Genomic DNA, 15,223 nt, shown 5'->3' on the forward strand with positions numbered 1-15,223 from the left:
TCTTTTTTAGGAGTTCAATAGACAAATTCTGGATCCCTCCACCCTTACTCCTTTTCCACCTTATGTCGCCTTCCAGTAAGTTTTGTACTAGATTTTCTTAGCCCATTATCACCTTAGCCTTGCTTATTTAAGACTATTGTTTCTTTGTAGGGAGACCTCTTTAACTCCCTTTTTAAAAAAGGGTCCCATCATTCAGGGTAGTGGTAATAAAGTTGTTCCAGAAGCTCCTCCTTATCCTATTCATACGAGTGAAATATAAGTATTGGATTGTGAAGTGACACGGACTTCTTATCTTACTTCTGCCATAAAATCATGGCCTCGACAGCCTCCTGGATGAACGGATTGGGTAGCTCGTCTACGTCCTTACTTTCAGAGGGATTGGCAGACACTGGGTTTACTCCAGCTGATAGAGATAAGCGACAGGCATATTGAGTTGAATGCTGGTATGTGCAGATCCTTCCTTCGCTATTGGAGTGGTTCGGCCAATTCTTTTATTTTCCCTTTTGGTCCGATGTCTATCACTCTAAAAGATGTCTTCATGCTCACTGGCCTTCCGGTCATTAGATTTGACGCTCCTTATTTGTTTGAGGTGGAGACGAAAGACCTCTATTCCTATCCAGATTACCCGAGCTACCCGGCGTTTGTTTCCAAGTGGAGTGACTTAACAGAACCTCCTTCTTTAGAAGAACATACCGAGTTTTTATGGGTCTTGATATGTAAGTTCATCATATGTCCCTCCTCTGGCAGTCCTACCAAGGAGCATTGGAAGCTTGCAAGTAACTTAGCCAATAGGACTTTTGCGGCTTTGGGGCCTGTGTTGTAAGGCGCCCTCTACTGCGCTTTCGAGCAGTCAGTTACTACACACTTTTTGGCCAAGTTGGATGGACATGTGTGGTTTCTACAATTGTGGATTTTTTCCTACTTCCCAGAGCGGATGGGTGTAGCAACGGGTCCTTTGTGCATTCCCATTTTGGATCTTTTGGCGGTCAAGTGTTGTTTTGAGAAGACTGTCATCTTTGATTTTCTAGGTGCTCGCATTGTTAGAGAGGCCTCGACTTTGTCCGTTTTTTTATCATCAATTTCATATTCCTTAGTGGATGGACATCTTCTCAACAAAAACAAGTGCCTCCTCCTTATCAAAAGAAAGCTCTTTTGTGCCTTTACTACCTCTAGGGTGTTATTTTTGGGAGGATCTCAAGCCTTTTCTACTCGTACTTCTAGTCAACGTTGTGTGTCAAAATTGTACATGAGTATCCTTTGGAGTAGACAGTTTGGGCTAAACCTTTCTCAAATTCATCCTACCCTTGATCTTTATGGTGGTGAGTGGACAAGATCTACTATGGAGCAACTCGTAAAGACATACACTTATTATTGTTGTCCTGTGGTGGAGAATTTGATCCCATATGATTTTGCCTCTTGGTGGGGTCGAGCGGTTCCAACTCATTCTGTCCAAGAATGCGGGTAATGACTTCACCTTTTTAACTTATCTTCTATTTGTTTTCTACCTCTAATCCTTTACACCTTAGTAGGGAAAGAAGCGAGGCTGCTAGCTCAACCTCCTCAAAAGCCTACTCTAGTGAGCAAGCCTAAGAAACAGGCTAAAAAGAAGAATCGCAACACCTCCTCAGAGTCATCTTTTGAGAGGACGGAATTGCCTAAAACACAAGGTAAAAGGAAGAATCGTGACACTTCCTCGGAGTCTCGGAGTCAACTTTTGAGAGGAAGGAATTGCCTACGACTAGGCAATCAGGGAGACTCCTCAAAGTAGCCAAAAATATGCCGGACCTCTTGAGACTGTGGTCTTAGAAGATGATTCAGAGGATGACCAATTTCCGGACCTACTTCAAGGTAAATCTATTTCACTCTTGTCTCTTATACTTAGTATGTTTCATCCATCTAACATCGACTTTTGATTTTTTTATTTATAGAGGCCGCTCATATAGAAGAAACAAACTAGATGTTGATTCTGAGGTGTCCATGGAAACTAAATATGATGGAGTCTTTGAGACGCAAGGTAATCATCTTTCTTGGTCTTTATTATTTGTGATAGTCATGCAGCTCATTTTATTGAAATCTTCTCAGGTATAGAGCATTCAGAGGAGCAATGCTCCAAGTCAGCTTCCAAAGGCTCCAAGTCAGACTCTGAGTCAGCTTCCAAAGCCTCCAAGTCACCCTCTGAAAAAGACTCTTCTACCTCTAGTGAATCTGAGGTAAATGCCTAACCTTTGTTAAGATAAGTTTTTTTTATTATTTTTGTTGGATATTAACCTTCCCTCAAATTCTTCTTCAGGAACCTTTATCGTAAATTAAGAAGCTTTCTTCAATCCTAGCAGAAGACGAAGACCAAGTGGATTTAAGCTTTTTAGACGAGATGAGAACCCCGGAAGCTAGTGTTTCTTTTGTCCCTCTGCCAGCTGACGTCGAGAGAGCTCTTTCTTTGGTCAAGCATGTTCTAGGCTAGCACATTTCTGTCATCACATTTCTGCCATGCTACCATTCAAGAGAAGAAAAATAACATGATTTCATGGGTCCAAAATTGTGCTAAGGCTCGTCAAGACAAAATTGTTTGCCAATCGAGGTGGAAAAAGTTGCAAGGCCTCTTCTCAGATTCTTCTCCTACTGCAATGTTGGCTTCCTCTACCTTCACCACCACCACAGCTCTTTGATGATTTTCTTTTATTTTATGTATGAACTGTGTTATGTAGTTTGGTTTTAGACTTGATTACTTTTGTTGAACCAAAAGACTTTGTTTTTGGCTTTTGGATTTTCTTTTTATATATCAGGACATTGTTTACTCACACGGCCTTTTGGCCAGTACTTGCTTTGTGACACCTACACTTGCACATATTCACTTGTTCATGCATTGCATTACAGGGACGCCATACATGTACTTTCTAAACTCCAAATGTCTTTGTGTGAAGATGGCTCTCCAGCCATTTGTTTGTTTGTTGTGTTCTACACCAAGATTCACATGCAGGTACAGCCATGCATTGCATTTCACTATGTGTTTATGTTCCTGGTATGAAGATGGCTTTTGTCATATACTTGTGTAGTGATGTGATGTCCATACCAGGACTTGTTTAACGAACAAAGCACATGTGTCACTTACAACCATGCATTTGCATTTGTGTGGCCGCTTTTGTTTATTGTTGAATATTTTTTTTGTACTTTTAGCTTAGGTAGCCAAACAGTAGTTAAAAAGTCTTAGAGAAATAGAGAACTTATGACTTGTTTGTAGTAGGAGTTTGACATTAGAATAGCGGAAAAACAAACTAAAGTTTTCCAAAGGTCATCCATTCCTTAGCTATCACTTATCTTTTCCCTTCCTTCCCATAGGCTTCTATAGATCTTCTTGCTAGATGAGTTTTTATAGGAATCTCATGGTAAATTTGCCAGTCAATTCTGAGGTGTCTTGAATGGTCTCTTCCAAGTGACCATTTACCATCTTTCTATTTTCATTTCTAGGTGGCTAGATTATTTTCCACCTTTAACCTCTAGAGATAATCTTTTATACTCAACTCCTGAAAACAACCTCTAGAGGGTCAACTTCTGAAGAGTCAACTTTTAAAACTCTGGAACTAGGAGTCAACTTTTAGAAGTCAACTTCTAGAACCACCTTCTGGAATTAACTTTCCAGAGTCAATTAATCATAGCCTATTATCCTTAGAAGAATGGCTAGAGGTCATTTAATTACATTTTATGAAATGAAAAACACTCGTTTAGCTAAAATAGCCAAACTTTGAGAATTTTAATTATCAGAAATGGCTAAAAAGCCATCACATTACAACTTGTGCCACAATGGAAATTTAATAAAAAAGTACAGGTTTAGCCAAAATAGCCAAACTCCTAAAACTCTAATGATACACTTGGCTAAAAGCCATAATGTTACAACTCATGTACTGACATTACTAAAAACAACTTTCATAATCAGCAGTACATGTATGGCTAAAAGCCATTAAGTCATTTCTAAGTTGTATTTCTCTCAAATGGTGGGAGTGTATTTCTCCAAGTACTTTCCATTAATGAATTTTTTATAAGGCTCACCCTCTAGACTTGATAGCCAGTACGCATTCCCCTTCATCACCTTGTCGATTAAGAATGGCCCTTCCCAGTTAGTAGACCATTTCCCATATTCTCTGTCTTTAGTACTAGGGGGTAAGATCAACTTTCATACTAGCTCGTCCTCTTGAAATGTCTTAGCAGTACTTTCTTGTTGTAGCTTCTGGAGACTTTCTTCTTATGTATAATCATATTGTTTAAAGCCTGAAGTCTCCCTTCTTTTAAATTTTCTAACTCCATCATCATGGTTTTATTGCAATCTTCTAGAGTCAAATGATTCTGCTTAGCTGCTCTCAACAACCTCACCACCACCTCGATAGGTAACATTGCATCATGACCATAGGTTAGCATAAATGGACTTACTCCAGTAGCATTTTGCCTAGAAGTGCGATATGCCTAGAGTGCTTCTGACAAAATCCGATGTGAATCCTTTGGGTTTTCCTCCAACATCTATTGAGCTATGTTGATGATAATTTTAGTAGAAAATTCAGCTTCGCCATTGGCCTGAGCATAATAAGGTGTAGAGGTCAATAATTTTATTCCATAATCAGTGGAAAAATCTTGCATCTCCTTACCAATGAACATTGTGCCCTGGTCAGTAATTACTGATTGTGGAATTCCAAATTCATGTATGATTTCCTATTTAATAACATCTTTTTGCTCTGCTTTTACCAATGGCTTAGTGACTACCCATTTGGTAAAATAATCAGTAGATACAATTATGAAACTTTGATTTTTAGAAGATGGAGGATATATTTTACCAATCAAATATATAGCTTAACCTCTAAATGGCCATGGTTTGATGACAAACTTCAACTCAGCAGCTGGAAGTCTTTGTATGTTCCCATACCTTTGGCACGATTGACATCCCTTTGCAATGGTCATGCAATCTTTAAGGATAGATGGCCAGAAGTAGCCATGCCTTCGAATTAGCCACCTCATTTTTACACCAGATTGATGTGCTCCACAAACCCCTTCATGAGTTTATTTCATAACCAATAGTGCCTCTGTAGTGCCAAGGCATCTTAGCAGTAGGTTTTCAAATCCTCTTATGTATAAAACATCTTCTATGAGCACGTAGTTAACAACTCTTACTCTTACTTTATACATCATTTTCTTGCTCGGGTTCTCCAGGTACTTTTTTATGTACCTCCTCCAATCCTGTACTAAGTTATCATCAATATTGATAATATCTAGCTGTAATCCTCTTTAAAAAAGTGGAGGGTGAGTTTTTCTTTGTACCATTAATAGTCGGTGGGTTAACTCCTCCGACAGACGTAGGCCAGATGCTAGCTGTGATAACTCATCGGCCTTCCAATTTTCCTCTCTAGGAACATGTACCAATTCAACCTCTTCAAAACTCTATATTAGCTATATAGCAATAGCATAATAAGAAGTTAAAGAGTAACTCATGCATTTATATTCGCCAGACACTTGTCTAATAACCAATTGAGAATCTCCAATTATTTTGACATTTTTAGCACCTGGATCTAGGAGAATTTCTAATCCAATAATCAAAGCCTCATACTCAGATTGATTATTTGTACATTCAAAATCAAGATTAAAAGACAAGGAGGTTTTAGCTCCAGAAAGTGACACAATTATGATTCCTGCACCAGCAGACCTATCTATACTAGACCCATCGAATTAAAGTATCCATGGTCTTTTTTCATTCATAAAAACCGGTAGATCAAATTTACTTTCATCTCCTAGGTTTATGCATGTAATACCCCAAAAATTTTAATTTTTTATTTGGACCACGTGTCCAGTTTGGATTCGCCAAAGTGGCATTATCGGAAAGTTTTCCGATAAATAAGTTTTAGCAGGTCGGTTTTAGAAAAGATAATTTCGGAGAAAATTTATATTATATTTCAATTCTGAAGTTAGAATTGGAATAAAAAGGAAAAATGTCAAGAAAAGTCCAAAATGAAGTACAGGGACCAAAGTGGTAATTTAGCCACTTTGTGTCGAAAATAGAAATACGGAATTTTGACGGGAAAGTGTTAAAATCAAGCTTTGTATTATTTATAGAATATAAATAATACGTATAAGTTATAATAGAAGAGTTAATCGATTTAGTTATGGACTAAATCGTACGAAAGAAAAGTTAGAAAGATAAATTGTAACAAGGAAGGAAAGGAAGGACTAAAACAGACGTTTAGCCATGTATATATAAGAGAAAACCTTTGAATGAAGGATGTATCAGAGGTAAGAATCCAGAAGCTTGAAGTTTTCCACCGATCACTTCGTTTCTTCACGGTTTCTTCGTTCGACGTCCGAATCAAGCGGTTTTCGCGTCGATTTCTTCGAAATTGAAAGCTCTATCATCTCCAAGCTTCAAATCAAGGTAAAAATCTCGGAATTTGGTGCTAAACTCGGGTTTTGTGGGCTGTTTTGGGTTAGAATATGAGTTTAGCGTTTTTGGCTCGGTTTGAGCGTTTTGGTGAAAAACAAAATACGGGTTGTGAAGGATTTGAGATGGTGGATGTATGGAGTAGGTCGGGGTGCGGTGAAACGGCTCGGAAACGACGTTTCCGGGGCCGTGCATAGCGGTCAGCTATGCGCCCGCATAGCGGAATCTATGCGAGCGCATAGCCGTGCTATGCGCCCGCATAGCTATGCTATGCGAGCGCATAGCTCAAGCTATGCACCCGCATAGCTAGGGCTATGCGGGAGCATAGCCCTGCTATGCGCCCGCATAGCCAGGAAGGGCTATGCGAGCGCATAGCCCCACTATGCGCCCGCACAGCCGGTCTGTGCGAGCGCATAGTCACTCTATGCGCCCGCACAGTAGGTCCGGGGGACCGAAATGGATTTTTAACCTAATTCGACCCAAATTTCGATAATTGTGAATATTAAACCCTAAAATTTAATAAAAGACCTCGATAAGTCAAAAGGTGAGATTTAGCTCGACGTTTTACGCGAGTAATGACGATGAAAACGTTAAGGGAATTATGTTATTTTTCGAATACAAGGAATAGTATTCGATAAGTCGTGGATACGACTAAGAATTTCTGATTACTAAGAATGAAACCAATACTTAAATTATGAAAGTATTATACTTATAAACATATGATTTACGTCTAACTATTAAACGTTAATTAATATGTATCAGACGTACGACCGAGCGGTGAGGGCACTAGGGGTGTACTAGCACGAGCATATTACCACATCGATCTTGTTGTAGAGTGGATAGCGGTCACTGTGAGTGGCAAATTTACTTTCGTGTATTATATATATAAAGTTATTTGCATAGATATACATATACTGTTTATACGCATCGCATGTTATATAAATGACTGAAAGGTTATATGCTTTCTTAATTTCTACATACGAGAACTAGTATGCGATCCAAAGAAACTAGCTACCTATTGGGTGTCAATAGGCTGTGTGATCACCAGTATCGAGTCAGTCTAGTATGTTGCATATGAGTGATGAATTGACTTGACACAGCCGGGAGCTGTTGATGAATATGAAATTTATGATTGGGTTATGATTTCGATACGCAGAGTGAACTCGGCTACGGTGTAGCCTGGAAGTCCCCGTATCTAGTGGCTGGGCCACCAGCGAGTTGGACTCGCAAATGATATTTACGATTGAATTGAACGATATATGATTATTTGAGAGTTGTGTCGCATGCTAGGATATTAGTTTCGTACGGATCAAATACATGTTTATATGTTTTATATTAACATTTTCTTGAGATGCGATGCTATGTTTCTATATTAATACTGTTAGTAAATGTCAACTCACTCAGTATTTCCCCAAATACTGACCCCTCACCTTTGATGTCTTTCAGGTGCTTAGCTTCTGGACTTAGCTAGAGGACAATTTAGAAGTCCAGAAGTCAGCTGTATATGTTAGTCTCTGACTTCTGTGAGTGCTACAGTAGTGGTCCTGTGTCAACAGAATAGTAGCCTAGACAGCAGTTCATTTTGATTGTATATATTAACTGCTGTTATTGTTTTATATGCATTTTGATAGGCTACGTGTTTAGTATATGATCCACTATATGATCCACGGCCCCAGGTGCCGGTGAGATGTTAGAAACACTAACTGATGTATATAGTACCGCGAGGCCAGTTCGTACTGGGTACGGTAACTAGAGCCCGCGAGGTTTTAAAACAGTTAGTGTATATATTAGGGTATATGTTATGTATATGTATATCTGCTTCCGTTGTTTGTTGTTATTTGTTTATATTATGTTTGCGAAAAAAATAAACTGTGATTTTAGGCTTGCTACGGGTTCCGGAGCTACCACTCCCGTTCCCTAGCGCCGGTTGCGGCTCAATAATTTTGGGTCGTGACAATGTTGGTATCAGAGCAGTTTGGTCCAGTTACCACTGCAAGGTTGATTCAATGCTTGTTTGAGAGCAGTGTGGTCCAGTTACCACTGCTAGAGTTGTCTGATTATTTGTTTGACAGGGAGTATTTGTCAGTAAGTATACCTAGGAACTACTGCAGCAAGAGTCAGACCGTGGTTGTTTGTAATTGTGTTATGTGTGCATTAGTAGTACGTGGCATTACGCGCGCGAACCAGAACTATTAAGTTAGTAAGTGAATAGTATCTGTTCATACGGACGATTAAGGCAATCAAATATGTGTTGCTTGTGCTAAGATATAGAAGGTGGTTATATATTTGCAAATTATGAACGATTGAGAGGGTTAAGTATTTGCTACTCGCGCTGCGATTGTTAAGTGATTATCTGCTTGCGAATTACGTGCAGCTGGATTAAATGCTAAATGTTTACAGCATTGTATAAGTTGATACTGGAATTGCGTGTAGAAAGGAACTCAGATGGTCGCTTATGTTTGAAATTGTTTCTTTTCAGCATGTCTGGGCAAAACGGAGCTCAGTCGCATTCTGAGGAAGAACGGGAGGAAGCGCCTCCTATATTTCAAAACGGGTTTCATAATGAAGTGGGCGAACCATCTGGGGTCCATCAGAATGGATTCCACGCAGATATTAGAGCCTCACCAGAAATATATCAAAATGGTTTTATGTCTGTGTCAGAGATAGGTAGTTCTTCTGGAAACAGAGTTAGAGAACATTCGCCGGAGATTGAATACAGTGAAGAAGAGGAAGAGGATCCTGAAGAAGATCCTGAGGAAGATCCAGAAGAAGAATTAGAGGAAGAAGCAGAAGAGGAAAATCCTCAGGAAGAAGAGTATGAAGAAGAGGAGTTAGATGAGTTAGATGTTGAGGAATACAGAGGTGACTATTTCTGGTCAAGTGTGCGGAGGTACCGCAATTTGAGGGAAGATGCGGACATAGCTAACGGTCAGGCGCAGATAGCCCTAAATCAGGTTAGAAGGCAGATGCGTTCTTTTTCTAGAGGGATGTTAACTGTAGGAGCGTACTCTACTGATTTTCTGCGGATGGCAGAGGGAGTCCCTAATTTGAACGAAAGCAATAGAACCATTAATCGCAGATATGTCAGGGGTTTAGGACCTCAGTTTGATGAGCTGTATGAGCATGTGGACGAACATTTCAGTACGCTTACTACAATGGCCCGTAGGATTGAAACAGAGCATGAATGGTCGGGTGATCCGATACGACCTTATTACTTTAGACATGAGTACCACCCAGATTACGTCAGTACGTCCTCCAGAACTACAACCAACCCTTATTTTGTCCAAAGAGGTGGACGAAACTCAGGTAGAACAGTTAGAGGCCGACACACTGGCATAGTTATTAGGGAACCTAACGTTCCGCACCAGGCACCTCCAGGTATTAGTAATTTATATGCTTTAAGTAATTGTGTTTATGTGTGTACATTATTGTGTCTATATAATTGCTGCATTGCATAGTAGAATATCAGTAATAGGTTTTGCCTTTAGGATAATACCTCAGAAAGTGAGAACCTATAGGAAGCGCTATTATTAAATACGTGCCTAATGAAAGAAAATATATATAAATATATAACTTACAGAAACAATAATATGATAAACATCACATCATATAATTATCGCAAACGTAATTCCTATATTACATTTTTGAATTGAAGAAAGAGATGGATTACTTGCAGGAAGTCGATGTGAAACATCGGTATTTGCGTCTGTATATGACGTAGTTTAGAGTGTTGCAGAAGTGGATGTGGTGATTACAGTAATAGAAAATTTTGAACTTAATTGAGTTATCACAGATATGGAGAAGGAAGTGATGTGACAGACGAACATTCTGTAAATGACAGAAAAAAATGACAGTAATACAAAAATATGACAGCAGTACAAAAGTTTGAAATATACCCAATAAGTATAAAGAAAGCCGTTAATAGTCGCAGAGCGTATAATCTAGAGTAAGACTTACGATTTTATGAAAATTTTGAAAGTTTTTATGATTTTCAAAGTACAGTTGTGCTCAGATATCGCATATAACATTGCATAATCACGATAGAAATGCATAGAAGAATGATTTTCAAAATTTTAGATCATGCATCATAACTTTGTAATGGAAAAAAGAAACTGCGATTTTGAGCAACTCCTTGGTGATGAGAGATGTCATCACTCTGAGCAACAATTGTACTAACGATTTTAAACGATTTATGAAAAGTGGTTTAGAAAGAGCTGCGCAGCCAAAAGAAGTTTTAAAATCGTGTTGTTCAGTAAGTAAACTCGGATGTAAAGCCCTGCGACAAATAATCAAAGATTCTTAACAAATAAGAATAAAATAGTAAAAGAAACTCCAATAACAGAATAAAGCCATGTTAATAATTATTGCAACAAAGCTAGTGAAACTAAAGAAGAATGGGAATAAGGAATTATCGCCGGAAAGCATACGCGGATAAGCTGCGATGCACTGGCAATATTTAAGGATACAACAATTATCTTTATACAAGAATAAAGAATGGAACGACAGGGAGTCGTGCAAGACGAAAGAAACGTAAACATATACATAAGAATGATGTGTGATTACTCTTATGATTAAGATAAACGAAGTAGCAATTGAAAGTTATAATTGGAGGAATAAGATTAAAAGTATGAAGGACGAGAAGATGGTAATATGAACAATGAACATTAAGGGATATTTTAAGGATATATATAACCTTATCAGAATCAGTGTTCAAAGACACAGAAATAGAAAAGGAAGAAATATGAAACGACAAAACAGACGATTTTGCAAAAAATGTGAAGGTTTAAGGTTTGATAGATTAAGAGAGATGAGGATGCTACATGACTGATATTAAGTAAAGTTATTAATGTCAGCATTAAGAGTTATAAGTTGCGTTAATAGAAAGAAGAAAGGTTAAGTGTAAAAGTTTTAACATAAGGAAAAGACACACGTATAAGCGTATATATCAGTAAATGTAAGAATGGGGAAAAATGTGAAAGAAAGTAAAATGAGGAAACTCATGTACCCTCAAAATTTTACAAGATGATTGGAAGCATGAAAAGTTTTAAGAATATGCAAGAAGAATTGTCGGAAGAAAGCAGCAATACCAAAGCTATTATATGTAGAAGAAAGACGTAGTGAATACAGTAAGTAAAGACTAAAGTGATACTTCATTGTTATTGGACAGATAGGAGTGAACTATATTTAAAGAGCCACGATGACATACGAATGAGAGGTGATGTTAGTATAAAGAAATTAAGTTATTAAGAATTTACTGATTATGTTAAGGAGGAAAGTTAAAGATGAAGTTAGTTAAAGGTTAAAGATAAGAAAGAAATTCAATGAAGATTAATTAACGAGAAAGGTTATTATAAGATCATTATGAATGAGGAATTATGATGTAAAGGAAAGATTGTTTGACTGATAAGTCAATAGAAGATTCGAGACGAACCTCAAAGGAGCAACTAAAGAATAGAGAACAGAATAAGAATATGAGTTGTACTAAAAGGCAACTGTACAAGTCATACGACTAAAAGGACGTGAAATGAAAGGTATAAGATAATGGTAAGAGATAAAGAATCATGACCGACAGAACGGCGTGATGTTCATAATAGATTAGAAGAGCAAAGGAAAGAGAAATAAAAGATAGTGACAAATGTATCAAGTCTAGCTACGTTAAGAGAAAGTGAAAATACTTAAAATAATGCAAGTTAAGAAAGATTAATTAATGCGAAATGAGGTGTCAGATAATGATAGAAAGGAGTAAGAAATGACAAGAACCAGTAAGAAAGGACGGTGATAATTACAGACGATAATAAAGATCATAACTGCAGGTTGTGATTGCGAGACAAGATATTCATAGTAATATGAACAAAGTAAGTATATCAGTAAGGATGAAAATGGTGCGTCGTGACCATTCCCGTAGAAAGAAGACTAGTAGCAACCTACAGCTACTAAGAATGAAATGAGGAATGAGAAAACATTAAATTGTGATTAGCGACAACTAGATAGTAATGATGCAAGGACTACAATATCAAGAATACGTCCAAGGATCATATTTTTTTTTCGAGAAAGATAATAGATAAAGCGAAGGTGTCTGTAAAGGAGTTCTCAACGATGTGACAGCAAGCAACTATACAAAGACAGAAAAGTATGAGAAAGGAAGTGAAAGTTAAAGTGCAAGACAAGATACAATTAATATGTATTAATGGATGCTAAGAAGACAATAAGGATAAGTTAAGACCTCAATAAGATTTATGAAAATTCGAGGACGAATTTTTATAAGGGGGGAAGAATGTAATACCCCAAAAATTTTAATTTTTTATTTGGACCACGTGTCCAGTTTGGATTCGCCAAAGTGGCATTATCGGAAAGTTTTCCGATAAATAAGTTTTAGCAGGTCGGTTTTAGAAAAGATAATTTCGGAGAAAATTTATATTATATTTCAATTCTGAAGTTAGAATTGGAATAAAAAGGAAAAATGTCAAGAAAAGTCCAAAATGAAGTACAGGGACCAAAGTGGTAATTTAGCCACTTTGTGTCGAAAATAGAAATACGGAATTTTGACGGGAAAGTGTTAAAATCAAGCTTTGTATTATTTATAGAATATAAATAATACGTATAAGTTATAATAGAAGAGTTAATCGATTTAGTTATGGACTAAATCGTACGAAAGAAAAGTTAGAAAGATAAATTGTAACAAGGAAGGAAAGGAAGGACTAAAACAGACGTTTAGCCATGTATATATAAGAGAAAACCTTTGAATGAAGGATGTATCAGAGGTAAGAATCCAGAAGCTTGAAGTTTTCCACCGATCACTTCGTTTCTTCACGGTTTCTTCGTTCGACGTCCGAATCAAGCGGTTTTCGCGTCGATTTCTTCGAAATTGAAAGCTCTATCATCTCCAAGCTTCAAATCAAGGTAAAAATCTCGGAATTTGGTGCTAAACTCGGGTTTTGTGGGCTGTTTTGGGTTAGAATATGAGTTTAGCGTTTTTGGCTCGGTTTGAGCGTTTTGGTGAAAAACAAAATACGGGTTGTGAAGGATTTGAGATGGTGGATGTATGGAGTAGGTCGGGGTGCGGTGAAACGGCTCGGAAACGACGTTTCCGGGGCCGTGCATAGCGGTCAGCTATGCGCCCGCATAGCGGAATCTATGCGAGCGCATAGCCGTGCTATGCGCCCGCATAGCCGTGCTATGCGCCCGCATAGCTATGCTATGCGAGCGCATAGCTCAAGCTATGCGCCCGCATAGCTAGGGCTATGCGAGCGCATAGCCCTGCTATGCGCCCGCATAGCCAGGAAGGGCTATGCGAGCGCATAGCCCCACTATGCGCCCGCACAGCCGGTCTGTGCGAGCGCATAGTCACTCTATGCGCCCGCACAGTAGGTCCGGGGGACCGAAATGGATTTTTAACCTAATTCGACCCAAATTTCGATAATTGTGAATATTAAACCCTAAAATTTAATAAAAGACCTCGATAAGTCAAAAGGTGAGATTTAGCTCGACGTTTTACGCGAGTAATGACGATGAAAACGTTAAGGGAATTATGTTATTTTTCGAATACAAGGAATAGTATTCGATAAGTCGTGGATACGACTAAGAATTTCTGATTACTAAGAATGAAACCAATACTTAAATTATGAAAGTATTATACTTATAAACATATGATTTACGTCTAACTATTAAACGTTAATTAATATGTATCAGACGTACGACCGAGCGGTGAGGGCACTAGGGGTGTACTAGCACGAGCATATTACCACATCGATCTTGTTGTAGAGTGGATAGCGGTCACTGTGAGTGGCAAATTTACTTTCGTGTATTATATATATAAAGTTATTTGCATAGATATACATATACTGTTTATACGCATCGCATGTTATATAAATGACTGAAAGGTTATATGCTTTCTTAATTTCTATATACGAGAACTAGTATGCGATCCAAAGAAACTAGCTACCTATTGGGTGTCAATAGGCTGTGTGATCACCAGTATCGAGTCAGTCTAGTATGTTGCATATGAGTGATGAATTGACTTGACACAGCCGGGAGCTGTTGATGAATATGAAATTTATGATTGGGTTATGATTTCGATACGCAGAGTGAACTCGGCTACGGTGTAGCCTGGAAGTCCCCGTATCTAGTGGCTGGGCCACCAGCGAGTTGGACTCGCAAATGATATTTACGATTGAATTGAACGATATATGATTATTTGAGAGTTGTGTCGCATGCTAGGATATTAGTTTCGTACGGATCAAATACATGTTTATATGTTTTATATTAACATTTTCTTGAGATGCGATGCTATGTTTCTATATTAATACTGTTAGTAAATGTCAACTCACTCAGTATTTCCCCAAATACTGACCCCTCACCTTTGATGTCTTTCAGGTGCTTAGCTTCTGGACTTAGCTAGAGGACAATTTTGAAGTCCAGAAGTCAGCTGTATATGTTAGTCTCTGACTTCTGTGAGTGCTGCAGTAGTGGTCCTGTGTCAACAGAATAGTAGCCTAGACAGCAGTTCATTTTGATTGTATATATTAACTGCTGTTATTGTTTTATATGCATTTTGATAGGCTACGTGTTTAGTATATGATCCACTATATGATCCACGGCCCCAGGTGCCGGTGAGATGTTAGAAACACTAACTGATGTATATAGTACCGCGAGGCCAGTTCGTACTGGGTACGGTAACTAGAGCCCGCGAGGTTTTAAAACAGTTAGTGTATATATTTGGGTATATGTTATGTATATGTATATCTGCTTCCGTTGTTTGTTGTTATTTGTTTATATTATGTTTGCGAAAAAAATAAACTGTGATTTTAGGCT

General features: G+C 38.1%; 2 protein-coding genes and 1 long non-coding RNA gene across 3 annotated transcripts; 2 read left to right on the forward strand and 1 right to left on the reverse strand.

Moving 5' to 3' along the window:
- Positions 1–3,982: 3,982 nt before the first annotated feature.
- LOC126656963 (uncharacterized) lies at positions 3,983–4,410 on the reverse strand. Its single transcript, XM_050351589.1, has 2 exons — positions 4,207–4,410; positions 3,983–4,165 (listed from the first exon to the last, which is right to left on the reverse strand). Exons 1-2 carry the CDS (start codon positions 4,408–4,410, stop codon positions 3,983–3,985), a joined length of 387 nt encoding a protein of 128 aa, XP_050207546.1.
- A 1,396-nt stretch (positions 4,411–5,806) lies between these two features.
- On the forward strand, positions 5,807–7,893 carry LOC126654806 (uncharacterized). Its single transcript, XR_007632705.1, has 3 exons — positions 5,807–6,406; positions 7,175–7,263; positions 7,859–7,893. It is a non-coding gene; the product is annotated as an uncharacterized LOC126654806 (long non-coding RNA).
- A 1,545-nt stretch (positions 7,894–9,438) lies between these two features.
- Positions 9,439–14,987, forward strand: LOC126656964 (uncharacterized). The gene is made up of 3 exons (XM_050351591.2): positions 9,439–9,790; positions 14,102–14,190; positions 14,786–14,987. The coding sequence occupies exons 1-3, from the start codon at positions 9,439–9,441 to the stop codon at positions 14,804–14,806; spliced, it is 462 nt and encodes a 153-aa protein (XP_050207548.1). The 3' UTR covers positions 14,807–14,987.
- The last annotated feature ends 236 nt before the right edge of the window (positions 14,988–15,223 follow it).

Source organism: Mercurialis annua, linkage group LG7 (genome assembly GCF_937616625.2).
Source record: "Mercurialis annua linkage group LG7, ddMerAnnu1.2, whole genome shotgun sequence".
Taxonomy (NCBI): Eukaryota; Viridiplantae; Streptophyta; class Magnoliopsida; order Malpighiales; family Euphorbiaceae; genus Mercurialis; species Mercurialis annua.

Coding starts and splice junctions, on each gene's coding strand:
- LOC126656963 (XM_050351589.1), bottom strand. CDS start 4,410: ATGCTAACCTATGGTCATGATGCAATGTTACCTATCGAGGTGGTGGTG. Junction 4,166..4,206: donor CCAGAAGCTACAACAAGAAA/GTACTGCTAAGA, acceptor CTAGTATGAAAG/TTGATCTTACCCCCTAGTAC.
- LOC126656964 (XM_050351591.2), top strand. CDS start 9,439: ATGGCAGAGGGAGTCCCTAATTTGAACGAAAGCAATAGAACCATTAAT. Junction 9,791..14,101: donor TCCGCACCAGGCACCTCCAG/GTATTAGTAATT, acceptor AATATGTATCAG/ACGTACGACCGAGCGGTGAG. Junction 14,191..14,785: donor TAGAGTGGATAGCGGTCACT/GTGAGTGGCAAA, acceptor GATGTCTTTCAG/GTGCTTAGCTTCTGGACTTA.